We start from the raw sequence: 27,142 nt of genomic DNA on the forward strand, positions 1-27,142 counted from the left end.
ATGGAGCACCACTGTGCTGTCTTGACAAGGTAAGAGCTTTTTGAATGATACGTGTATTGTGCAGTTATTTACATGTTGAAGTAGTAATATCTGGGTGGATTGGCACATTATTGGGATCCACTTGAGTGTGACCTTACTGTGGGAAAATCACGAGGTCAGAGTTCAGTCAGGCTTACTGCTGTCTTGACGTAATATATTTCCAGTCTGAGGACTTGCTAGTCAAGAAATGATGAAACAGTATGACATTCTCTCTGTAGCAGTGTTTCCCAAACATTTCCCCTAGAATCCTCAGCCATTCCACTTATCTGATCCATTCCAGACGATGTGATTCAAATACTGTCAATAAAGGCTTGGTGATTAGTTGACCAGTTGATTAGTGTGCTACAACTCGAATAAATCAAATAAATGGTATGGCTTGGGGTACTAGAGGAGAGATTTGGGAAACATTGCTCGTTAGGAATCCACTCTTTTCATCACGGATAGATAAAGTAGAATAGATAGAATAATGACGAAATAACATTATATAAGAAAAAAACCTTACACATACAGTACTTTTTTATTAGGAACTGAAAATACTCACACTTGAATTTATACAGCCTTGAAATTAGCCAGTGATGTTGTGGGCTGGTACCATTATAATATTTAGCTCTGCATGGATTATAGAAGCTCTGTGGCCAGAGGCCAAGATTGAGATAGCACAGCTTTATAATCTGTCCCACACACACACACACACACACACACACACACACACACACACACACACACACACACACACACACACACACACACACACACACACACACACACACACACACACACACTCACACACACACACACACACACACACACACACTCACACACACGCATGCGCAGACTGTAAACCTTTTTTTGTGGGCATTCGAACATAGGAAAAATAAAGCTGTTAAGCCTTAAGAAGGCTTCCTCTCCTCCTTAGCTCTCCAGTGGGCTGGTTAACTGTGTCTTTGTCATGATTTAAAGCTCTGTCAAAAATCCATCTGGCCTCTCGAATAGCCCCTGTCACACGGACAGTGTCATGTGGTGTGTGTGTGTGCCTGCTTGCCTGTGTGTGTGTCAGTGCGTGCATGCTGGCCTGTCACTTTTTGACCCACTGTGGCAATGAAAGTGACACACGCACACACACACACACACACTTTTTACTTTTATAGCCATAAAGATTTGTCTGGGGAATGCTACCAAATTATTAACATAGTAATTAAAGTGATTGATACCGCAGGGTTTAATTTGTAAGGCTGAGCAGCAGAGACTGGAATGAGGGTCCAGTTGGTGTAATTAAGACAGATGAGCCACGCCAGGAGAGCTGCAGAGCTGGCATGCTACACGGTCCAGGCTCTGTGACGCCGGGGGACAAGGCCATATGTGTGACGCCAGAGGCACAGGGAGGAGGAGGCCAGAAAACGTTCAAGCAATCTCTGGATGCTGGCGATGACACACTGTGCTTTTCACTCAGAGAGAGCGGTGACTGATCACCGAGTTGCGATTGCTCTCTGTGGAAGATAAAACAGGCGCAATCTTAAATATGTTTCTGTTCTTATCGTTAATGCCGTTGACATATCTTTCACAGCACAGTAGCACAGAGTAGAATATCTGGCAGTTGTAGGATATTGTTTTAGAATTTCCTCCTCAGAATAGAGTTGTTGCATTTGTTGCCCTGTTGGCTTGCTTTATAGTTTCATCAGTGGTCTGACAACATCGTATGGGGGAAAAGTCAAAACACAATTGCTTGTCCAAAGATATTTTCTGCAGCTCAAGAGCTGATGTTAAGACTGCAGTTAAGCTTTCCCAGACCACCATTGTCAAAACTATTGTTTGCTGCGACAGTTCATCCCCAGGGCTTGGGAGTCTATGGTGCACTAGGCATCAAGGAACACTAAGCTTCCCTTCCTGTATGTCACAGCACAGAAGGAATGTACATCTCTGTTGTGAATTAACCCCAGTTAGTGCTACATTGCATTCTCTCTCTCTATGTTGCATTCTCTCTCTCTCTCTCCCCTCACTCTCATGTCTCACACTAAAACTGCTCTGCACAACTAGTGGCCACATATGGAGATGCAGGGCAAGTCCGTTTTACAACAGCAAAGCTGTTACTTCAAACAACAAACATCATTGAGCCCACGGTAGAACAGCAGAGTATTTGAGCGTGATTGTTTTCTTCTTAATGCTGGAGCTCCCAGCTACCGTTTAATATACAAAACCAAAACAATAACAAATGCGCCTGCGGGCAGCCAGTGGCGCTGTTTGCCCAAATGCAGATCTCAGCTTTTACACGGCACCAACCCTCTCTCTTTGTAAAAAAAGACCTCTGTGCATACGGTCTCTGCCGTCACACACTGCCTTGGTGCCTCTGCCGTCACTCCATATCACCCTGCCTGTCAGCCTTCTGATAGAAGAAGAGGCTGTGGAGGGTTGAGGAAAACAAGGCCAGGGGAGGGAGAAAGAGAGAATTGCCTGTGGATCGGTCTGAGGACACACAGCACAATGTTGTTGCTTTATGTAGTACATTCATAAGTAAGCCACAGGAGGTTGGTGGCACCTTAATTGCGGAGGACAGGGTCGTGGTAATGGCTGGAATGGGTATAAAACACATGAAACACATGGTTTCCATGTGTTTAGATTGCCATTACATTCGCTCTGTTCCGACCATTATTATGAGCCGTCCTCGCGTTAGCAGCCTCCTATGGTGTCGGCCTGTGTATGACAACAATGGTCAGTGGCTGTACATAGATGTACACTCTTATCTGGCGTAGATCTACACTCATGTCTGACATATATGTACTCTTTTGTCTGACATAGATGTACATTCGTGTCTGACATAGATGTACATTCGTGTCTGACGTAGATCTACACTCGTGTCTGACATAGAACTCCACGTGTGTCTGACATATCTGTACACTCATGTCTGACATAGATGTACTCTTTTGTCTGACATAGATGTACATTCGTGTCTGACATAGATGTACATTCGTGTCTGACGTAGATCTACACTCGTGTCTGACATAGAACTCCACGCGTGTCTGACATATATGTACACTCGTGTTTGACATAGATGTACACTCGTGTCTGACATAGAACTCCACGCGTGTCTGACATATATGTACACTCGTGTCTGAAGTAGATGTACACTCGTGTCTGACGTAGATGTACACTCGTGTCTGCCATAGAACTCCACGCGTGTCTGACATATATGTACACTCGTGTCTGACATATATGTACACTCGTGTCTAACGTAGATGTACACTCGTGTCTGACGTAGATGTACACTCGTGTCTGCAATAGAACTCCACGCGTGTCTGACATATATGTACACTCATGTCTGACATATATGTACACTCGTGTCTAACGTAGATGTACACTCGTGTCTGACATAGAACTCCACGCGTGTCTGACATATATGTACACTCGTGTCTGACATATATGTACACTCGTGTCTGACATATATGTACACTCGTATCTGACGTAGATGTACACGCGTGTCTGACATAGATGTACACTCGTGTCTGACATATATGTGCACTCGTGTCTGACGTAGATGTACACTCGTGTCTGACGTAGATGTACACTCATGTCTGACATAGATGCACACTCATGTCTGATGTAGATGTACACTCGTGTCTGACATAGATGTACACTCATGTCTGACGTAGATGTACACTCGTGTCTGCCATAGAACTCCACGCGTGTCTGACATATATGTACACTCGTGTCTGACATATATGTACACTCGTGTCTGACGTAGATGTACACTCGTGTCTGACGTAGATGTACACTCGTGTCTGCCATAGAACTCCACGCGTGTCTGACATATATGTATACTCGTGTCTGACATATATGTACACTCGTGTCTAACGTAGATATACACTCGTGTCTGACGTAGATGTACACTCGTGTCTGCAATAGAACTCCACGCGTGTCTGACATATATGTACACTCATGTCTGACATATATGTACACTCGTATCTGACATATATGTACACTCGTATCTGACGTAGATGTACACGCGTGTCTGACATAGATGTACATTCGTGTCTGACATATATGTACACTCGTGTCTGACATATATGTACACTCGTGTCTGACATATATGTACACTCGTGTCTGCCATAGAACTCCACGCATGTCTGACATAGATGCACACTCATGTCTGATGTAGATGTACACTCGTGTCTGACATAGATGTACACTCATGTCTGACGTAGATGTACACTCGTGTCTGACATAGATGTACACTCACGTATGACTTTGCTTATGAACATCCTCATGACACAGTTTCCCCCATTACCTATCAAAGGAGAAATGTGTGGGTTCCTGTGTTTGTGTTATCATAAGATCTTCATCTATCAAATCTTCATCTATCCATCTTCATCTATAGTCATTGATATACAGTAATGATCAGTACGTCACATACTGTATGTTACTTCTGTCAGATAATATTGATGTGTCTATGTGAGTTTTAACAATTTAGGCCAAAGACATGTCTGAAGACATCAGATCACTGACCCAGCTGTCCTCTCTCTCTCTCTCTCTCTCTCTCTCTCTCTCTCTCTCTTTCGCCATCTCTCTCTCTCCCTTTCTCTTTGTCTCTTTCTCTCTTTCCTCAGGAAGCGACCACGGCACCCAGTAATGTTGCTGTACTCCTCTACCTGCATGGCCCTCCTCTCTCTGCTACTCTCTCCTGCCCTCAGCCGTAAGTTACTCAGAAGCCTTCAGGGTCATGATGGGAACATCACTTCCTCATAACGGTGTACTACTGGGATGTGGTGTTTGCTTGCACGGCTACTTTTGATATGGATAATTCACTTTCTTTTTGGTATCGAAACACACAAATTGTTTCAGAATACTATCACAGGTCATTCCATTTATTACAATTGCAAATATATTATTAAGACAGAAATAACAGACATAGTGTAGCCTACTGTACTAGTCTGTAGATTCATTCAGATAATCTCTTGTTTCTTAATTGTTACCGATGCCGTATCTTAATTTGATCATGCTGTTGTTGCATTCATTTTTTGCAAAGGCTTCTAAAGTTTGTAGTTTCCATTTAAAAAGGTCAGACATGGTTAGCCCTAGTGAAAAATGTCTCAATCCCTACAAAAAGAAATATATTAATTATAATCCAAATAATAATTCACATGATTTTCCTTCTGTAGCAAACTGGCTCAAATTAAGATTCTACATCTGTATAAGCCTCTCTTCCAAGCTGTCAGAGAGATATAATATCACACATTATGGGTGTTTTTCAACATCAAAACAAATACATTACAGACTTGGGGGAATATCTAATGCAGAAAACAAACCTAATGGTTATTCCGTGTAAAGTGAATGCCATCTTGTAGCACGGTTTGCTTTCGCAGTACAAGCACATTATGTGCGGTCTAATAGGTAGCTAGATGACTTTCCTTTTGGAAATGGTCTGCTTCCATCCACTAGTCATCATCATAGCTCTCAGTCACACGTAACGGCGGTGTTGTACTGTAAGAGCTGAGCTCAAGTCCATCTCAATCTCCTGCTCATTTAGCGCAATGACTAGGCGGCTAAAACACTTGGGCTGCATCCAAAATGACATCCTATTCCCATTATAGTGCACTACTTTTGACCAGAGCCTATAGAGATCTGGTCAAAAGTAGTGCACTATATATGGAATAGGGTGCCATTTGGGACACATTCCCTGGTGTTGGAGAGAGAGCCGTTAACTCCTTACAGCCCACACTGCACAGTTAGAGAAGTGTTTATGGCCACTAAACACACAGGATAAATACCATCTCCCCAAAGTATCCCCTCCACTCAGCAGTTACGGTGGAGTTGATAGGGGCTTCCAGATGTTTTGCCTGCACAGTCTGCACATTCAAATGCGCTGACTCAGGTTATTGACTGGGAGTAGAGGCTAGAGGTACTCCGGCACCCAGTGCTGTTTCATTACTTCCAGATCTTTGTTTCCTAGTTTCCCCATGCAATGCATGTTCATCCTCATATCGAACAGGAGGAGGAGGCTAGGAGATTTGTTTTCTGATTCTTGAGTACTTCAGTAGCTTCACATTGAGATGTTACTGCTACAGTAGAGCAAGGCTCTTCAATGAAACATTACCAAATGTTTCCCGCTGTCGTTGTTTCAAGTTTCAAGGTTCACTTTTAAGGTTTTAGTTGAGAAGGAAATGTAAAAAATCACCTCAGGGTTCAGTTACATTACATCACCTCTTTTTTTCAATGAATCGCATCCAATGACAGTTAACCATTTAGAATCCCAGACAGATACGTAGGCTATATTCAATTAGCAAAGACTAAAGACACAAGACTAATATTATAGGTCACTCAATCACACAAGAAAAACACAATAGCACAATAGTGTGATTGATGACTCTTGGCTTCTTACATTAGCCCCCAGGGGGACATGCATCTCAATAACTGACAGGAAGATGAATAAATGAACAAAGAAGAGCCATTACCTGTCGGTCTGACCTTCTTTGGTCACTTTACAGACTTTGCAGTGTATGCCAATATGTAAGGCAATATGGCACAGTCACACTACAACATTCATCAACATTACCTCTGTCATCCCATACTGACATATTTAAAGCACATCGAAGTATGCGTCCATTTTTTCCAGTACAATACACACGCTGTTGAGTTTGTGCTTGTGTAATTAACCTGAGAAATACAGACGCTGCAGCTTTAAGAATAACCAACATTAAAAATGCATCCAGTGTGGATCATGAGCATAATGTGAATTGGCATTCTTACCTTGTTTTATCACCTGTGAACGGTCTCCCGGTGCTCTCCCCTTGAAGGTGGCACTGTGAACAGAAACATCCTAACCAAGCTGCTTCCCCTGTGTGCTTTCCCTCAGAGTTAGATCTCAACAGGTTAGATGGGGACACAGCTGTCTGCCCTCCCATGAGAAATGGACAGGATGACCTCCCAGGTAAAGTATACGGTAGATACTAACCATCGTATGTTGTCTTTTAGAAATATTGACTATGTGAATATGTGTAGTAACTCAGGCGTCTTCATCCCTGGTTGGACGTAAGGCAGCAACTATTTGCTTCCACCGCGGTCTGACTTTGGCCACAGCTTGCTTGACCTACACCATGAGATGTGGATATAGTTCATGATGTAATCAAAGGAGACCTGCATGGGACGACATATTACGTATCTCAACCTTGTATCAAACACTACAAGACATCTCAGGAGCTTTGAGCCAGTAGCAATGAGATGTCTTTCTGTAGCCAAGTCTCACCTCCCTTCAAGACACCAGGTGAGAAGGGAGCAGTAGTTCAACACTATGGTCCCTGTGGTTTTTCTCATCGCCAGACAGCAAAGACTTACATTTTAAATGACCAGAAAACCACCAGCCTCGGTTTACAGAAATCCCTAAGGAAGCAAAATACAGAATGTCACAATTAAGTTAGCTGCTGTGATTGCTTAGTGAGCTGGGCTGGGCTGTCTAAATGGGTAATGACTTGAGACACCTTTAGGTTTCAAATGAGCCACATCAAATATTCCACTGGAGCCTGAAAGATTTTTAGTAGGAACAATTCTAGCTCAGCAAGATGTTAATTGTGTACCAGCGCTCTGGTAGGAACAGATGTACTAGCTGCCTTCAAAGAACATGTTGTACTATGTGTTGCCAGCCCAGGCAAGGGAACAACTAATTATAATAATATGCTAGTTTTATCACTGCACCCAGTGTTTTATACAGATTATGAAATAAGAATAAACAGTTGAACTTAGTAAAGTGCAACAACACCGAAGTTCCAAAATGTCCACTTCACGTGACTTGTTGCAAACTAGAATGTGAACCAGAAATATACCATGTGTAGGATACAAAAAAGTCCAGTACCTGTCAATCAGATGTGCAGTGTTTCTTTTTCTACTCCTGGAACACAGTATATAACGTATACTTCACCAGAATGACTATATATGTACAGTAATGTAACACGTCCTTTATTCAGAACGATACAGGACATCGGTCTGAAAATCAGTTTACCTCTCTTTTAGGGTTTGATCTGATCACCCAGTTCCAGTTGGACGTTATTCCTCTGAAGGGGGTGAGGAAGGTGGAGGGCTCCACTCCTCTCCAGGTGGCGTACCGCCTCGATAAGGAGGCCAACTTCCAGATTCCTACCAGGTAAGGAAAAACAGGAAAACAAAATGCCCGGAGCTTGTCGATGCAGGTGTTGTATTATTATGGCTTGATAAGGGAGGCCAGCTTTCAATAACTATCAGCTAAAGAAAGAAGAAACCAGAACGAGCAACAAACATATAATCGCTAAACACACACACACACACACACACACACACACACACACACACACACACACACGCACACACACACACGCACACACACGCACACACACACACGCACACGCACACGCACACACGCACACGCACACAAATAAATGCTTTCCCCTGGGTTCGATGCAGGTGTGGTATTATTATAGGTTCCTGACAGGTGTTATCACACTGGGAAACAGCTTGTAATTGGCTGAGAACAACATGTCTGAACCTATTTGGCATCTCTTGGCGACGAGGGGGGAACCCCCACCCCCAGACCCCACTGTAACCATGAAATATCTCCTCCCGGAAACACAGAGAGACATATTTCATTATGCTGCATTCTTAGTTGTAGTTTTATTCTCTTGTTCCTGTCTGTGCTCATAAAGGATTCTGGGAATCAAAAGAGACAGGTGGTGACAGCCTGAGCAGCTTCCTGTGTGAAGAGAGACTGTGTGTGTCTGTGTGTTTGTGCTTGGGTGTGTGTCTTGCCTAGATCAAGCAGTGAATGTGTGGGGATCCTCTAGCCAGGTACTGTACCCTGTCATTTGTTTGATCTAAAACCACTACACAATCTGCCGTTTTCAGCTTAGACCGTTTGCACATTGCTCAGTAGGTCAGAAGTTGTTGTCAGGTGGTAACCCTTTTTTACATAACTACAGCTGTCCTCCGGTGTTTCACTGGTGGTCTGGTCTGATCTGGTCTGGTCCGGTCCGGTCTGGCTAATGACCTGTTTACACATTCTGTTGTGTAACATACTGACACCTCCCAGTCTGCCTCATGCCACTAAGGACAACGTGACGCTAATCCCAAAAACATGTATCCCTCGGAGTCCAGTGGCCAGTCTGTCTGGGCTTTGAAGTCTGTTGTCAGAGGGGTTCCTTTCTGATACTCGTTCCCTTACCACTGCAGGGGATAGAGGCCTACAACACAACACACTTCAAACTCTGGCCTAGGCTGTGAGAGACTTTCTCCCAAGGTGCACACACACACACACACACACACACACACACACACACACACACACACACACACACACACACACACACAGCAGGAACGTTAGAGAGAGTGGTCTTCATTTGTTTTATTGGGTTACAGGAAACTCCTTCTTTATTGCCTTGTCTTGATCTATTTACAAGCCGACTGCAGCTCTGCAGCTACCTTACTTAAAGGCACCACCTATGGAGCCCTTGGCCTGGCTAGTTAAAACCCCAGGGCTCGTATTCCTAAATCTTTAAGTAGGAGTTTTCCCTTTGAGATATTAATGATTTGACCGGAGGGGCCCTGATCTGAGATCAGCATCTGAGACACTTAATGAATACCAGCCTAGAGGTTTCGGACTGGAGAGACTCGAGAGCAGTCTGCATGTTAGAAACTGAGCCGGGTCGACTGATTGGTTGATCTGTTGATCAGAGCCACTGGGACTCTGCTTCTGTTTAATAAAACAGAAGGGTTTGATTTGGAAAATGAAGGGCCTAATGTTTCCTTTGGAGTAATTGGAACTGTTGCGTTATGAATGCATCATGCATTAGAGACAGGGAGAGATGGAGGATAGAGAGAGAGAAAGAGTGAGGGATGGAGAGCTTTAACATAAAAGTGTTAGGGTTTGATTGATGTCTCCATTCATAATGTTATGGTGAGCGTGAGGAGCTGGGAGCCAACTGAAGCGCTGTGTGTGATGCTTTGTGATCGTGGCCTGCAGCAGTTTTACCTCTACTTTGTGATGATGAGTGTCTTTGACAACAGCCAACGTCAGAGATCTGAAATCATAGAACCAAACTGTGTGTGATGGAAAGCTGCTTTTTTTTAACTCACTGCGAAACGTCGCCCTCGGTGACCTCTTCTCTATGACTCTAACTAAAATGCATTCTTTATGAGAATGATTCAAATGACGATTTTGTAAAGATAAGTTTCAACCCTTTCCTCTGTCCATCTATCCTTCTCCCACTGAGGATGAACTTCCCTGTTGAGGTCTCCTTCATGTGTCAACCCTTTCCTCTCCTCTTCCCTCTCTCACCCATCTTCATCTTCTGTTCTTCTCCACCCAGGCTCAACTTCCCCCGGGGTTTCCCTGACGAGTACTCCGTCATGGTCACGTTCCGTATGATCAAGAACACGGTGAACAAGGTGTGGAACGTGTGGCAGGTAGTGGACGAGGACGGCCGGAAGCAGGCGGGGCTCAGGCTAAATGGAGACCAGCAAGCGCTGGAGTACTTCCTGATGGGCCAGGATGGCAACCTGCAGACCGTCACCTTCCCAGGGCTCTCTGTGTTGTTCAACACCAAGTGGCACAAGGTGATGGAATTACTGATGGTACTCCTGGTTCACATTACAAAATCTAGGTAACTATCCCAAAATTCCCAGTTTTTCCAGAAATCCCAGATGGAAGATTCCCAGATTCAGGAATGAATTAGCAGGAAACCCTGGAAAGCCTGGGAATTTTGAGAACGTTACTGGAAATGTGCAACCCTACATCCTTTACAATGTATTAGTGACTGATTACCAAATTAGCATTTTCAAAAATGGTTTATTTAGCTATCAGTCTCCTAATGACATGAATTACGGTGGCCCCTGAGGATCAACAACAGTAACCCTATAGCATATCCTTACAGATGATGATTGGAGTGGAGAGAGACCAGGTCACCCTGTATGTGGACTGTCAGCCCGTGGACAACAAGCCTATCAAGGGCAAAGGCCCCGTCAACACCGAGGGAGATACACTTATTGGGAGGCTGGACGTTGATGCTGATGCTTCTGTTGTGGTGAGTGGGGCAGGGATAGCCTGGTCCCAGATTGGTTTGTGCTTTATTGCCAACTCTTGTGGTCGTTGTTTGGGATGACAATAACCATATGAGTTGGCAAGACCGCACAAACAGATCTGGGACCAGGCTAAGGCTGAGAAGGTATTGGTTCCCCAGCAGGGCTATGTTATACAGTAAGCGTTATAATATGAGTCTGTGAAGCTCTTCTACCATACAGGATATGGGTTTATATGTGTGCTGAGCACGGCTGTAATTCTAAAGTGCTGCCACAATAGCAGAACTGCAGCTCAGTGGGGTTCCACTGCTGCAAAATCATGTTCCACTATTCAAAAATCTCCCTAGAGGAAAATGCCCGCTCTAAACACATTCAGCTCGTAGAGAGAGCTATAGGAACTGTACCATAGGCAAGCATAGGTATAGTTTCAGTGTCATATGATTCTATCCCAAAAATATTTGATTGAAGTTGAAAATGTTAGGTCACGTCATGTTTAACCATGCCATGCTATTCTATGCTATGCTAAATTATCCATATCAGGCCATTGTCTCGTTCTAGTTTGAACTCCAGTGGATGCTGATCCATTGCGACCCAAAGAGAGCCAATAGAGAGAACTGCCAGGAGCTGCCTGCCATAGAGGTAACAACAACAACCCAGGCTCCACCTGGGCTTTACTTGCTTTGGTTTTTAGGTTCATATTGACCAGCAACATAACTTTCACTAACTGGCTTCTGTGAATCTGCACCTGCAAAATGGTGAAGAGATAGGATGGCCTGTTATACCGTTGTAAGAGTGCCATGATCACAATCAATATGTCAAATAAGCACTTCTGTTCATGCAGAGGGAATACTGGCAGGTCTCACTCTAAATTTGGACTAGACACATTTCATAAAGTGGTTCCATTTTGGCAGCACATTAAAGTCTGACTCCTCGGGTCAGAACTGTAGATTAGAGTACATGCTGTTATGAGTAGGCAGAGTCCTATTGTCCCATAGACAGAAAAGCTCCCGTCTGTCTTTATGATGCAAATGTGTCTATAAATTTGACAATGGCCTATTCCCTCTAGCTTTGAGGGTAGCTTTTCTGCGTACAGCAGTGTCTTTTCAGTACGCCAACACTAAAATGGTACAGGGGGGCTGTATACTACAGGGACTATAGGTTTCCTATGGGGTTCTGGATGTCAAGGACAGCATGAAATGCTCACAGCCAGAGCCATAGATAGGGCCTATATGATTCTGCTCACAGCTATTGTTTTTGGACAGGTGCTTTAGCTTCCCCCGACACTTTGGGTGAAGGTGGTGTGACTACTTCACTAACTCTACATGTTTCTCATTTCTCTTGCTTCTTCAGATGTATGCCAATGCTGAGGTATTTATCTTTTCTACCTTCTTTTTTCTTGGTGTTTTTGGGGCAAATAATCTACTTCAATGCTCTGTTGCCTGATTGCCTCAATGCTTTGTTACTTTAGTAGCACAATCAAACTCTGGCTGGAGTAAGACATTTCTTCACTCCCCTCAGAGTGGCCTTCAGTCCTTGTCATGTACTCATCGACTGTGTTGTCTCTTCTCCATCCAGCCTGACCCCAAGCCTGTCCCTGTCCCTGGCCCTCCCGGTTCCACTGGCCCTGAGGGGCCCCGGGGGCCACACGGAGAGGACGGCAGAGACGGGAGAGATGTAAGTCTATCCACCCCAACTAATCTACATATAGAATGAAAAATGAACCATCACATTATGTCATTTACCATTCTGGATGTTGCCTCAAACTGCATATTCGACAGACAGTAAACACTTTTCTTGATTCTCTATTCTCAATGACTAGTATGGATAACCAATGTCTTTCTTTTTACTTGTAGGGCCTTCCAGGTTCACCTGGCAGTGCTGGCACTACTGTAAGTAGGAGATGTCATATTATTAAATGTGTTTCATTATCTTAGTATTTATTTAGCTCTTTGTTTCCATCCTGCAGCTTAACCTATGTCATTACTTACAATCAATTTAGCTGCAAAAAATAGATCAGTGTTCTCTCCTCCACCCTGCCTTCCCCTTATGTCTCTCTGTCTGTCCTGATGAAAATTGCACATCTTTCATTGATTAAGTTAAACGCTGACCGGCACTGCCACGGTGTATCTTAGCAACGGTGACGAGCAATGCAGATGGATGATAAATCTGTTTGTCATATTTCTCTGTGTACAGAGCAATACTTAGCTTTTGTTGTGTCTGCTACGTGTGGCTTTGGTTGTGTCTGTAACTCAGCCGTCTGTTGTGTCTTTAACTCAGCCGTCTGTTGTGTCTGTAACTCAGCCGTCTGTTGTGTCTGTAACTCAGCCATCTGTTGTGTCCATAACTCAGCCGTCTGTTGTGTCTGTAACTCAGCCGTCTGTTGTGTCTTTAACTCAGCCATCTGTTGTGTATGTAACTCAGCCGTCTGTTGTGTCTGTAACTCAGCCGTCTGTTGTGTCTTTAACTCAGCCAGCTGTTGTGTATGTAACTCAGCCGTCTGTTGTGTCTGTAACTCAGCCATCTGTTGTGTCTGTAACTCAGCCGTCTGTTGTGTCTGTAACTCAACCGTCTGTTGTGCCTGTAACTCAGCAGTCTGTTGTGTCTTTAACTCAGCCATCTGTTGTGTCTGTAACTCAGCCATCTGTTGTGTCTGTAACTCAGCCGTCTGTTGTGTCTGTAACTCAGCCGTCTGTTGTGTCTGTAACTCAGCCGTCTGTTGTGTCTTTAACTCAGCCATCTGTTGTGTCTGTAACTCAGCTGTCGGTTGTGTCTGTAACTCAGGGGGCCAAAGGTGACCAGGGGGAGATCGGTTTGCCTGGACAGAGAGGCCTGCCTGGCTTACCAGGAGCTTCTGTAAGTATCTATACTTCCTACTGTACCAAACACAACACACACTACCTGTCACACACTCAACCTGTACCACACACACTACCTGTCACACACTCAACCTGTACCAAACACTACCTGTCACACACTCAACCTGTACCAAACACTACCTGTCACACACTCAACCTGTACCAAACACTACCTGTCACACACTCAACCTGTACCAAACACTACCTGTCACACACTCAACCTGTACCACACACACTACCTGTCACACACTCAACCTGTACCACACAAACACTACCTGTACCACACACACTACCTGTCACACACTCAACCTGTACCACACACACACTACCTGTCACACACTCAATCTGTACCACACACACACTACCTGTCACACACTAAACCTGTACCACACACACACTACCTGTCACACACTCAACCTGTACCACACACACACTACCTGTCACACACTCAACCTGTACCACACACACACTACCTGTCACACACTCAACATGTACCACACACTACCTGTCACACACTCAACCTGTACCACACTCAACCTGTACCACACACACACTACCTGTCACACACTCGACTTGTACCACACACAACCTGTACCACACACACTACCTGTACCATACACACGACCTGTACCACACACGACCTGTACCACACACGATCTGTACCACACACTACCTGTACCACACACACACTACCTGTCACACACTCAACTTGTACAACACACACTACCTGTCACACACTCAACCTGTACCACACACTCAACCTGTACCACACACACTACCTGTACCACACAGAACCTGTACCACCCACACTACCTCTACCACACACAACCTGTACCACACACACTACCTGTACCACACACTGCCTGTACCACACACTACCTGTACCACACACTACCTGTACCACACACACTACCTGTCACACACTCAACTTGTACCATACACACACTACCTGTCACACACTCAATGTGTACCACACACACACTACCTGTCACACACTCAACCTGTACCACACACTCAACCTGTACCACCCACACTATCTGTACCACACTCAACCTGTACCACACACTCAACCTGTACCACACACAAGCTGTACCACACTCAACCTGTACCACACCCTCAACCTGTACTACCCACACTACCTGTACCACACTCAACATGTACCACACACTCAACCTGTACCACACACAAGCTGTACCACACACAACCTGTACCACACACTCAACCTGTATCACACTCAAGCTGTACCACACACACTACCTGTACCACACACTACCTGTACCACACACACTCAACCTGTACCACAAACTACCTGTACCACACACACACTACCTGTCACACACTCAACTTGTACCACACACTCAACCTGTACCACACACTCAGCCTGTACCACACACAACATGTACCACACTCAATACTCTATTTTGCCTTGTGGAGCAAGACAAGGTTGTTCACTATCACCTTGTGTATTAGCTTTGGCCATTGAACCGTTTACAGCATCTTTCCACCCCTCAACTGATATTATTAGAATTCAAACTAGTGGAGAGAGAATGTTTTAGTTTGTAGATCAATGATTTCTCATATTTTTAATGAAGGGAGTTCCTGGTTCAATGGGCCCAAGAGGACCTGTGGGTGAGAGAGTGAGTTACTTTTCTTCCCAGAACCTACTAAAGAAAATATGTTGCTAATAACTTTAACAGCAGGGACAGTGTTAACTAATATTGTACTGTTCTGTGTCTAATAACAGGGACTTCAAGGTTTTCCTGGACCAGCAGGCTCTCCCGTAAGTATTCAATATTTTTAGATCATTATACATTAATGGGAACATTTTGCTGATATTTATAGCCGTCAAGCCATGGAACATGTCAGACCGCTTCATTTCTATAGCTAAATAAGAGGATGTAGCTGATCGCTTTTTCTCTCATTTCCCAGGGCCCGGAGACAGCTGGACCTCCCGTATGTACTACAAACTCTTCAACATCTTCACATCGTCTTCACCCCGTGTTCTAAACAGCATTAAGACAGCATACAGTATTTTAATCCAGCCCTACTAACGGGCTATAGAACAGTCACATAACTTGTGAATGTCGCTCCCTACAGGGCCCACCTGGGAAAGCAGGAACTCCAGGAGACGAGGGGAACATTGGGCCTGAGGTCAGTGTTCAAATAAGGATCCCATAGTAATGACTTTAGTAATGACTGAATCAATAGACGCTACGTGTCATAGCAGTCATTAGTGCACTTTATCATTGCTCTTTTTGATAGTCTGTGGATGATTTTGTAACATAGATTACTGATATGTCAGACTTTTCTGTGTCTAGTAGGACATTCTCTGTGTGTTTCATGTATAACTGTAACAGTCCATATTGTTATCAGGGTTCCCCTGGGCCTAGAGGGGGTCTGGGTCTCCCTGGTCCCGCTGGTCTACCAGGACCACCTGGACCTGTGGTAAGTACTGATGCTAACCTCTGACCTCTGGATCTAACCTGAAATTGGTGAATTCAACATCTGTATCCTCTCTGTGTCTCTGTTTTTCCGACTTGGAGTCTTGACCGATATTCCTCTCTGTTATGGCTTTGTCTCTTTGGTCTTTCTCATGAATTAACCTAACTATTTATTTAATCAATATCGTCATAAGAGTCCTCTCTGACTTTTAGGTTGGCATCTAACCCTGACGCAGAGTGATAATCAGTATCACTTCTGCATTAATGGACATTGATTGCACAGCCTCAAACACGGGAGATCTTTTCTGTAGTGTTTGTGGACTTCTAAACTCTGCTTTAGATGTCACTCCACAGAGATATGTACTGTGTCACTCACTCTGTTGTCTTCAAGGGACCACCTGGGGCTGGAAAAGCTGAGGGGAGTGGGGATGATGTGAGTCTCTTTTTATCACCTTTCTCAGGGTTAAACCAACTTTCACAGGGTCTGCTAGAGGGTGGGACTAGGCGGTTCAGCCGAATGTTGTTGCAATAACTACACTTCAGCCTAATTCACACTTCCCTTAGACACTGCTGTTGCTGCTGCCCTTTAATTCTGACAAATCTGCATGTGGAACATTGGTAGCTATAGTATTCTTCAGTCAGTGGCTATCGAGGAGGTGAGCCCCCTGCAGGTGTAGTGATAATGTTATATCTGTGTCTGTTTACGTTTGTCTGCAGTGCCCTGCTGCCTGTCCAGCTGGACCACAGGGAAACCCAGGGTTGTCAGGGATGAAGGTGAGGAATCATCTTAGTGACGGACACTGAATGAAATTCCATACCTGGCTTTGGGGAAAGATCCCTTATCATTACTCACACCATTGTGGCCACTGGTTGTCTCTGATACCAGTATCTGATAATTGAATGGATTGATGTACGGCTTATCCAGACGCTCAAAGCGCTTTACATTGTAGGAGTAGAATGACTGTATGAACCACCAATGTGAGCTTCTGATAGTTGATGATATGCAGTCTAAACTGGGTTGCTATGTCTTCTCCAGGGACACAGAGGATTACCAGGTGATAATGGAGCTGCTGGGGAAGCTGGACAAAAGGTATGACAAGCAATCAATTCTAATGTTTAGTGAAAAAAGTGTGATGTTTTGACAATGTGCTTAAGTACATTGGGTGCTTAGGGTGATTATTCAAGCACACAAATCGCTAGATGTGAGTATTTGTGTTTTTCCTATGTTGCTAATCCACAGGGTGAGCCAGGACCATCTGGGGTGCAGGGCCTAACAGGCAAGATGGGAGATGATGTAAGAACCGTCCCTGCTCTGAAAGATACCACGTACAGGCTGATATTCTACTTCACTGTCTGGTATCGAAAATCCCAGTCACTTGTTTTGTATTTTCTACACCTATTTTTTCCTGTTCTAAGCAGAACATAGGTAGTGAGAATGCCGACAATTCTGCCTCTAACGGAAATTGGTATTTGGAGCATACTATAATGTTACATAAGATTTCTGCCTAAAGCACAAAATGCACATTCAGAGACGATACACAAGATTTTCTGCTTCAAGTCAAATTGGTCATACAACCAGCCATTTATAACTGTTTAACGTTTTTGCTGTGCATCACTGTGAATTCTACTAAGTATAATACATTTTCACATCTGTAATGCATTCCAGGGACAAAGAGGTACTATTGGTTTTCCTGGTAGTCCTGGAGATAAAGGGGACAGGGTAAGGGTTTAAAACAATATTTACTACAAGTCTTGTGAATGTTCTACTTGAGTGTTTAGGGTCTAAAACTCACCGTGCGTGTTCTCTCCTCCTCCCAGGGTCCCCCTGGTTTCAACGGCATCCCAGGACCCACCGGACCACCGGGTTCTCCTGTAAGCACTGCTCATTTAATCAACTCCGTCAATTATAACTGACATTTTCAATCAATGACTGGAGGACAGACTGTGGTTGACATTACCTAGGGCTGAACGGTGTTTTCCAAAATGTCTGCCATTATGTTCTGCAGTGACTACTTGTTTTCTGTTAGGGTATGGAGGGCATTCGTGGACGTCAGGGTCTGGAGGGAGAAAAAGGCGATGATGTGAGTATCTCCTCTCTTCTACAGTATCTCTAGTGTTTTTACTGGGCTTTCTGAATATGGTTTGGTTCCAAGCCTTTCTGTTCAACTAAATTGTTGCATGGTTCATTGCGTGGGCGTTTCTCAGGGAGCCATCGGTCCTCAGGGAGATCAGGGTCCTGTTGGTGCAAAAGGAGACACTGTGAGTAAACAAACAATACAACATAAATTGATCTTATTTCCTTAGTAATACGTAATCAGATGGATGCAGGATCCTTTTGTAGTGTTAGTTGTATAGTTAGATTGACCTGAACAATTCATATTTTGTAACATCGCCCATATTTTTTATGAGTGTGATTATGATGCTGAGGTTTTGTTGCTGTTGTTGTTGTTGTGGTCAATGATGAACTGTGATTACAGGGTACTCCTGGGGCAGATGGCATGGATGGACTCCCTGGAGTGGATGGAGCTAAGGTCAGTCTACGTTTTATGGCTACTGTACATGCAGTTGAATTGGGAAGTTTACAAACACCTGAGCCAAATACATTTAAACTCAGTTTTTCACAATTCCTGACATTTGATCCGAATAAAAATGCGCTGTTTTAGGTCAGTTTGGATAACCACTTTATTTTAAGATTGTGAAATGTCAGAATAATAGGAGAGAGAATTATTTATTTCAGCTTTTGTCTCTTTCATCACATTCCCAGTGGGTCAGAAGTTTACATACTCACTTAGTATTTGGTAGAATTGCCTTTAAATTGTTTAACTTGGGTCTTATGTTTCGGGTAGTGTTCCACAACCTTCCCACAATAAGTTGGGTGAATTTTGAACTATTTCTCCTGACAGAGCTGGGGTAACTGAGTCAGGTTTGCAGGCCTCCTTGCTCACACATGCTTTTTCAGTTCTGCCAACACATTTTCTTTAGGATTGAGGTCAGGGCTTTGTGATGGCCACTCCAATACCTTGACTTTCTTGTCCTTAAGTCATTTTGCCACAACTTTGGAAGAATGCTTGGGGTCATTGTCCATTTGGAAGACTCATTTGCGACCAAGTTTTAACTTCCTGACTGATGTCTTGAGATGTTGCTTCAATATATCCACCTAATTTGCTTCCTCATGATGCCATCTATTTTGTAAAGTACACTAGTCCCTCCTGCAGCAAAGTACCCCCACAACATGATGCTGCCACCCTCGTGCTTCACTGTTGGGATGTTGTTCTTCGGCTTGCAAGCCTCCCCCTTTTTCCTCCAAACATAACGATGGTCATTATGGCCAAACAGTTCTATTTTTTTCATCAGACCAGAGGACAAAAAGTACGATCTTTGTCCCCATGTGCAGTTGTAAACCGTAGTCTGGCTTTTTATGGCGGTTTTGGAGCAGTGGCCTCTTCCTTGCTGAGCGGCCTTTCAGTTTATGTCGCTATAGGACTTGTTTTACTGTGGGTATAGATACTTTTGTACCTGTTTTCTCCAGCATCTTCACAAGGTCCTTTGCTGTTGTTCTGAGATCGATTTACACTTTTCGCACCAAATTACATTCATCTCTAGGAGACAGAACGTGTCTCCGTTCTGAGCATTATGACGGCAGCATGGTCCCATGGTGTTTATACTTGCGTACTATTGTTTGTACAGATGAACGTGGTACCTTCAGGCATTTGGAAATTGCTCCCAAGGATGAACCAGACTTGTGGAGGTCTACAATTTTTTTCTGAGGTTTTGGCTGATTTCTTATGATTTTCCCATGATGTCAAGCAAAGAGGCACTGAGTTTGAAGGTAGACCTTGAAATACATCCACAGGTACACCTCCAATTGACTTAAATTATGTCAATTACAATCAGAAGCTTCTAAAGCCATCACATAATGTTCTGGAATTTTCCAAGCTGTTTAAAGGCACACTTAGTATATGTAAACTTCTGACCCACTGGAATTGGGATACAGTTCATTATAAGTGAAATAATCTGTCTGTAAACAATTGTTGGAAAAATGACTTGTGTCATGCACAAATTAGATGTCCTAACCGACTAGCCACAACTATAGTTTGTTAACAAGAAACTTTTGGAGTGGCTGAAAAATGTGTTTTAATGACTCCAACCTAAGTGCATGTCAACTTCCAACTTCAACTGTATATATAGTTCAGTATAGTTTAAATAAAGAGAATATATCCAGTCTTACAAGATCTGTCAAGAAATCAATCTGTTATCCTGTGAACATATCTGTCTTTCCAACAGGGAGAAGCTGGCGTTCCTGGGACTGTAGGAATCAGGGGTGTCGTCGGAATTCCAGTGAGTCTAATATTCATCTCTGACGTTTGTATAAGATAAATATAATTCATCTAAGAATATAATTATAAATTAGATTACCTTTTGTTGGTATTAAAAGGAAAGCAAAAGCTAGGAAAATCGATAGATTGGTTGGTTGCCTTCCAGTCAAACCACACTGCAGACCAGATTAATGAAACCTGTAGGTTTATACAGGTCAGAGGTCATAGCAGGGGAAACAGAATCAACAGAAACATGACAACAAGGATGTAGTCCATCCCTTATGTTGTAATGCTCTCAGAAATAGCAACATACTGTACGGTATTCTGAGGATATCCTGTGTGTTGTTTCTGCAGGGCTTCCCAGGAAAACAGGGGCTGGTTGGAGCTGGAGGTGGCAAGGTAAAAATGTGTGCTTGTGTGCGTGCGTGTCTTGGATACAGTTTCATTCCCTGTGTTTGTCTATTGTAAAACAGTATGCTTTTTGTGCAGGGTGACACAGGAGCTGACGGACCAGTAGGACCAATCGGAGTTCCTGGGAAAACAGTGATTATCTAATTTCACACTTAAGTGTTTACTATCACTCAACACTGCTAGCCATGACTGTGGATCCATATTCTACTGATGGTGCTGAATATGCTTAAATAGACTTTAACGTTTGTTTAGGGGACAACTGGAACAGCAGGAGAAGATGGGAAACCAGGAGACAAAGGAACTACTGTAAGTTGACAATTCTTTACATTTTATTCAATTTCAACAGTTTATTATAATCTGTTATTAAATCTACATGACAGTAGTAATTTTGTATTCATATATTCAACTATGATTGTCATGTATACTGCTCATCAATAACAATCCCTGTCTGACGGTAACAATGACAGCTAAACTCCTTAAACCCACAATTATTAGAGTACCTTTAATGATAACCATGAGTCTTATTGATCCTGCTTCACTCTCCCCAGGGCGAGACAGGAAAGCAGGGACCAGTGGGGGTCACAGGTGATACAGGCATGCAGGGTGACAAAGGGGACAAAGGTGACACTGGTGAAAAGGGACTGAAGGGTCACACTGGATACAAGGGAGACCAAGTGAGTCCTGATGTGTAGTAGTTTATTGTTTTAGTGATAGTTGTCAGTTTGTAGAGGAAGGGGTTTGAATGACTTCTAATTTCCTGTCTTGTTCCTAGGGCCCTATTGGTCCCAATGGCCCAAAGGGAAGTGAAGTAAGTCCATGGATTCACATCAATACCATATATCATGTGAACAATGAGACAGTATTATTTTGTAAGATACAGTATCTGTATTGACAATCTTACCTCTATCCTCAGGGTGATCCAGGTCTTACAGGCAATTCTGGAGTCAAGGGAGACCAGGTATATGTTCTACTGAGAGATACATTTGATCTAGCTTTAGTATTCCCCTGTATTTGTAGTGACTACAATGGTCCTAATTCAGTCGATTATTGTTGTTTTATAGGGTCCTTCTGGTGTTCCTGGAATCAAAGGAGAGGTACAGAACAATGTCACAGTTGAATTGATTGGTTGATTGGTTGGTTAATCAATTGGTTGGTTGGTTGGTGGTGGAATAATTGAATGCTGTATGGTATACAGTTAACATTTAAGTTGTGTTGTGTTGTCCACTCACCTCTAGGTTGGAGAGAAGGGCATGAGGGGATATACCGGGGAAAATGGTAGACCAGGGCAGCCGGGTCATGAGGGTTTGACCGGTCCCCAGGGATCCAATGGACTGGAGGGAGAGAGAGGGTTACATGGATCACCTGGGCCTAGAGGCCTACCTGTAAGTACCTTTAACCTGGGCCTAGAGGCCTACCTGTAATTACCTTTAACCTGGGCCTAGAAGCCTACCTGTAATTACCTTTAACCTGGGCCTAGAGGCCTATCTGTAATTACCTTTAACCTGGGCCTAGAAGCCTACCTGTAATTACCTTTAACCTGGGCCTAGAGGCCTACCTGTAATTACCTTCTTCCAAGCAAATGAAGGATGACTGTAAAACACACGGGTGTTAATTAATTTACTTTTCACTCTTCCAAACCCAATAGGGTCCTAAAATGAATGATATCAAACTTCGCGAACTATGCTCAGCAATTGTTGAAGGTATGTGAATATTGTGTAGCCTACACACTGTAACAATCATTTAAGGCAAGCTGACATGTAGGGTGCTTTGTTCAACTGACATTTGAATAATTCTCTCCATCTAGAACACTTAGCAGAGTTTAAGAAAGAGGTCCTAAAGAAACCAGCAGCGATCGGGGCCCCTGGCATGGCAGGACTGCGGGGCCCCGCAGGTCCACCGGGCCCAGCAGGGACTGCAGGAGAGGCCGGTCCCAGAGGACCGATGGGAATGAAGGGACCACCTGGATACTTTGGGTTACCAGGCACACCTGGAAAACAAGGTAGGACTAGGTGGATACCCAAAGATGATCAAAGGTAACAGCTAAAATATTGTAATCATGTTAGTGATACTTTTAAAAACTAAATGATTAATTTGAAGATGATTTTTAAATTCAGAAAGGAGATTTGGACACTTCTCTGTTTTCTCAATGACATTCAAATCAGGATTGAAAAAAGGTGCAAGTTTAAGTTTGTTCCACCTGAGTGAGTCTGACCACAAGTCAGAGACCACTATGATGACACACCAAATGGGTTTGATGGATCGCAGGAAAGATCAGGAATAGGATTTTGTAGGCTACAGTCCAAGCTGTCTTCCGATGGTATGACTGCTGTCGGCATCCAAAGATGATCCAATTTGAATAAACGCTTGGAGGTAAAGGATGACAGCAATGGTTTAGTCTCTTGCAACAGCTGCACAGTGCGGATCCCAGCCTATGGAATAAAAGTAGGTCTTTCTAATTCATGCTGATAAAAATAATACATCTGTAGGCCTAATGGACACATGTTCAAACTCACACACTTTTGATAGACTTAAAGGGGCAATATATAGTCGCTACATATATTTTTGGATAATTACACACATATATATATATACGACCGTTCAAAAGTTTGTGGTCACTTAGAAATGTCCTTGTTTTTGAAAGAAAAACTTTTTTTTTTGTCCATTAAAATAACATCAAAATTATCAGAAATACAGTGTAGACATTGTTAATGTTGTAAATGACTATTGTAGCTGGAAACGGCAGATTCTTTTATGGAATATCTACATAGGCGTACAGAGGCCCATTATCAGCAACCATCACTCCTGTGTTCCAATGGCACGTTGTGTTAGCTAATCCAAGTTCATCATTTTAAACGGCTAATTGATCATTAGAAAACCCTTTTGTAATTATGTTAGCACAGCTGAAAACTGTTGTTCTGATTAAAGAAGCAATAAAACTGGCCTTCTTTAGACTAGTTGAGTATCTGGAGCATCAGCATATATGGGTTCGATTACAGGCTCAAAATGGCCAGAAACAAATAACTTTCTTCTGAAACTCGTCAGTCTATTCTTGTTCTGAGAAATTAAGGATATTTCATGCGAGAAATTGCCAAGAAACTGAAGATCTCATACAGCGTTGTGTACTATTCCCTTCACAGTACAGTGCAAATTGGCTCTAACCAGAATAGGAAGAGGAGTGGGAGGCACTAGTGCACAACTGAGCAAGAGGACAAGTACATTAGAGTGTCTCGTTTGAGAAACAGATGCCTCACAAGTCCTCAACTGGCAGCTTCATTAAATAGTACCCGCTAAAACATCAGTCTCAACGTCAAAGGTGAAGAGGCGACTCCGAGTTCCTCTGTCCAGTTTCTGTGTTATTTTGCCCACCTTAATATTTTTATTAGCCAGTCTGAGATATGGCTTTCTCTTTGCAACTCTGACTAGAAGTCAGACACTAGACACTCTAATGTACTTGTCCTCTTGCTCAGTTGTGCACCGGGGCCTCCCACTCCTCTTTCTATTCTGGTTAGGGCCAGTTTGCGCTGTTCTGTGAAGTGAGTAGGAATTGTTTCATCTGTGGGTTTGCCATTTAAACAATTGCATATTATCAAGATATCAAAGTGTCACAAACAAAAAGGTAAACAATAGGCCTATAGCAAATGCAGCATATGGCATTCATTTTTCACATGTAAATAGAACTATTCAGTAGTGCTCAAAGCATGCCAACCCATGAGCAGAGCATTTATTTTTCAGCTTGAATCAATGTGCCCAATCTGTCCTCCATGACAAAAAAATCATAAACAACAGAGTAGGGCTGGCTAATAAGTCCTTAGTTTTGGGGTTATGCTCAGGTAAACAATTTGGGTAATCTATACTTCCATATTTCCAAGTCCTATTCTTGAAGATCAAGGGGTATAACATTTATTAGAATGACTGGAATTCTGATAGACTTTGGTTTTTAATGTAAAGAAAGGATTTAATCGTATTATTGTATGAGGTAGAAAGCGATGGGTTAGAAGTAGCCTACATATCCAACCCATAAAGTAATATGTAACATCCATATATGGCCAGCTATGTAAACTTTAACATTGATATTTATCCTGCAGTAGATTTGTAACATACACTTTTGTCTTCTTATAATGCCTCTTAAGGGGAAAGTAATCTAAAAGTAACTGAATGTAATCCGATTACGTTACTGAGTTTTCATAATACAAAAGTTACTGATTACAATTTTGGACAGGTAACTAGTAACTGTAACATATTACATTTAGAAAGTAACCTCCCCAACCCTGCTTAGTGCTCTGAAAGAGCTTGTCCAGTGTGTTTGTTCTTTGTAGATGGGTCACGCATTCACATCCAGGGCTAAATCAGACAAAACAGCAAAATCCCTCTCTGCTAAATCCTTTTAATTGCATCCATTTAGTTGACACACACCCACGCATGTACTCGCGCACGCACACACACACCTACACACAAACAAAAACACACAAACAAATACCTCCTGTGGCGATAATAGCCCATTTCAGACAGTCAATGTACAACATGTGAAAGGAAATGCCTTCCTCTTCTCTGTAGGTGACGCTGGTATAAAGGGAGATACAGGACATAAGGGAGAAAACGGAGTGGGAATCCCAGGAAGTTCAGGCGAGCCAGGCCCACAAGGTAACATCACCCCTCCCCCATTCTTATCCTGCCTAACACCTGAATATTTTAGCTCCTCAAGTGTATGCCAATGCTTTAGCTCAGCAGGCTCACACAGTCTGGTGTCACTCAAGAGACCTGGGTTTGAACCCAGTTGGTCACACATAGACATGACGAGGCGTTGTTCAGTACCTGTTGCCATCATCTCCCTCATCCTTTGTCAGGTGTGTCTGGCGTCCCTGGCATCGGGAAGGACGGTAAAGATGGAGCTCCCGGTAAAGACGGTGTTAATGGTAGCCCAGGTGCCTCTGGTTCCAGGGGAGCTACAGGAGCCCCAGGCTATTGTGACCCCTCAAACTGTATAGGCAGGCCCCCACCTCTCTACATGATGAGTGGGGGGAAGAAATCCTTCAGCTACAGCAAGGGGCCGTGAGGAACACAAGCAGAAGCTCAGAACACATTGCATCTCTAGCAGCAGCAAGACATGGCGTGACGTACCCAGTTCAGGAGTGGTAATACATGGGAGTCTTCACATGTCTCCCTCATCGCACCGCAGAGCCAAAGAGAAACAGAGACAAGGCAAATGTAATTTAGAATACTGTATAGATATTTTTCTAGCTTTTCATCTTTTAGACTGATGCATCGTTTTTTTGTGGAGAGAGCTTATCTGATGTTATGCATTCTAAGACAGCTGCTATTGATTTTAAGCTAGCCTTTAAACTGATCAGTGGCCCATCATGGCCCAAGTGCTGTCCCAAAGACAAATTACACAAACTTCTAAAATGACCATTTTGTTAAATTCATGTTGTTCCATTCATACCCACAGATTCAGATAGAAAAACTGGGCAATGTGTTGGTTTTCAACTAACACAAAGGTAAATACTGTATGTATTTTACTTCTATTCATGTACTGTTTAATTCATTGTTTAAATAAATTCATTAAAAAATGTCCTCACCAGCACCATGTACAGTACGAAGTTCAGCCTTTCACAAATAACAAAACCTCAAACTGCGCTTTGGAATCATTCATTTTCAATATTGATCAATGAACCAATAAATAACGGCAAAGGTCCACTACCATGATGAGCCATAGACAGATATTGGTAGTTCATGTTTTCATTCAGTCACTTGAACATAGGATAATCTATGTCATACAGAAGTTGTACAGTACGAGTACACATGTTTTTCCTTGTTATTGTTTTTTCTAACAATGTAATAAACTGTTTTGTTTGGGAAATAGTGCACATCAGACCCATGAGTTGTTTTTGTGAACAGCTACCTTTACCTTTAGGGAAGCATTTTAGAACAAACTGTCCGTCCATTCTTTTATATTGGCCCTCCAGGGAAGATATAACATGGCATTTTTTCATGGTATCCAATAGATAGTTACAGTCTTGTCCCATCACTGCAACTCCCGTATGGACTCGGGAGA

The 27,142-nt window shown here is 43.2% G+C and overlaps 1 protein-coding gene across 1 annotated transcript; it reads left to right on the forward strand.

The window, feature by feature from the left end:
* Positions 1-26,865, forward strand: LOC115128790 (collagen alpha-3(IX) chain-like). The gene is made up of 38 exons (XM_029658919.2): positions 1-29; positions 4,638-4,723; positions 6,884-6,958; positions 8,035-8,164; positions 10,359-10,605; positions 10,923-11,072; positions 11,626-11,706; positions 12,418-12,435; positions 12,643-12,741; positions 12,921-12,956; positions 13,849-13,920; positions 15,515-15,559; positions 15,667-15,702; positions 15,852-15,875; positions 16,020-16,073; positions 16,296-16,367; positions 16,755-16,796; positions 17,081-17,137; positions 17,400-17,453; positions 17,604-17,657; positions 18,030-18,083; positions 18,182-18,235; positions 18,391-18,444; positions 18,569-18,622; positions 18,841-18,894; positions 20,648-20,701; positions 21,034-21,078; positions 21,169-21,222; positions 21,343-21,396; positions 21,639-21,764; positions 21,863-21,898; positions 22,004-22,048; positions 22,152-22,184; positions 22,326-22,472; positions 22,736-22,790; positions 22,895-23,089; positions 25,645-25,731; positions 25,935-26,865. The coding sequence occupies exons 1-38, from the start codon at positions 1-3 to the stop codon at positions 26,141-26,143; spliced, it is 2,871 nt and encodes a 956-aa protein (XP_029514779.2). The 3' UTR covers positions 26,144-26,865.
* The last annotated feature ends 277 nt before the right edge of the window (positions 26,866-27,142 follow it).

Source organism: Oncorhynchus nerka, linkage group LG4 (genome assembly GCF_034236695.1).
Source record: "Oncorhynchus nerka isolate Pitt River linkage group LG4, Oner_Uvic_2.0, whole genome shotgun sequence".
NCBI lineage: Eukaryota > Metazoa > Chordata > Actinopteri > Salmoniformes > Salmonidae > Oncorhynchus > Oncorhynchus nerka.

Excerpts from the sequence above, each read along its gene's own strand:
- LOC115128790 (XM_029658919.2), top strand. The coding sequence starts at position 1 with ATGGAGCACCACTGTGCTGTCTTGACAAG. Across the intron at positions 15,703-15,851 it reads CTGGACCAGCAGGCTCTCCC|GGCCCGGAGACAGCTGGACC; the intron begins GTAAGTATTCAA and ends CTCATTTCCCAG. Across the intron at positions 21,079-21,168 it reads TTGGAGCTGGAGGTGGCAAG|GGTGACACAGGAGCTGACGG; the intron begins GTAAAAATGTGT and ends CTTTTTGTGCAG.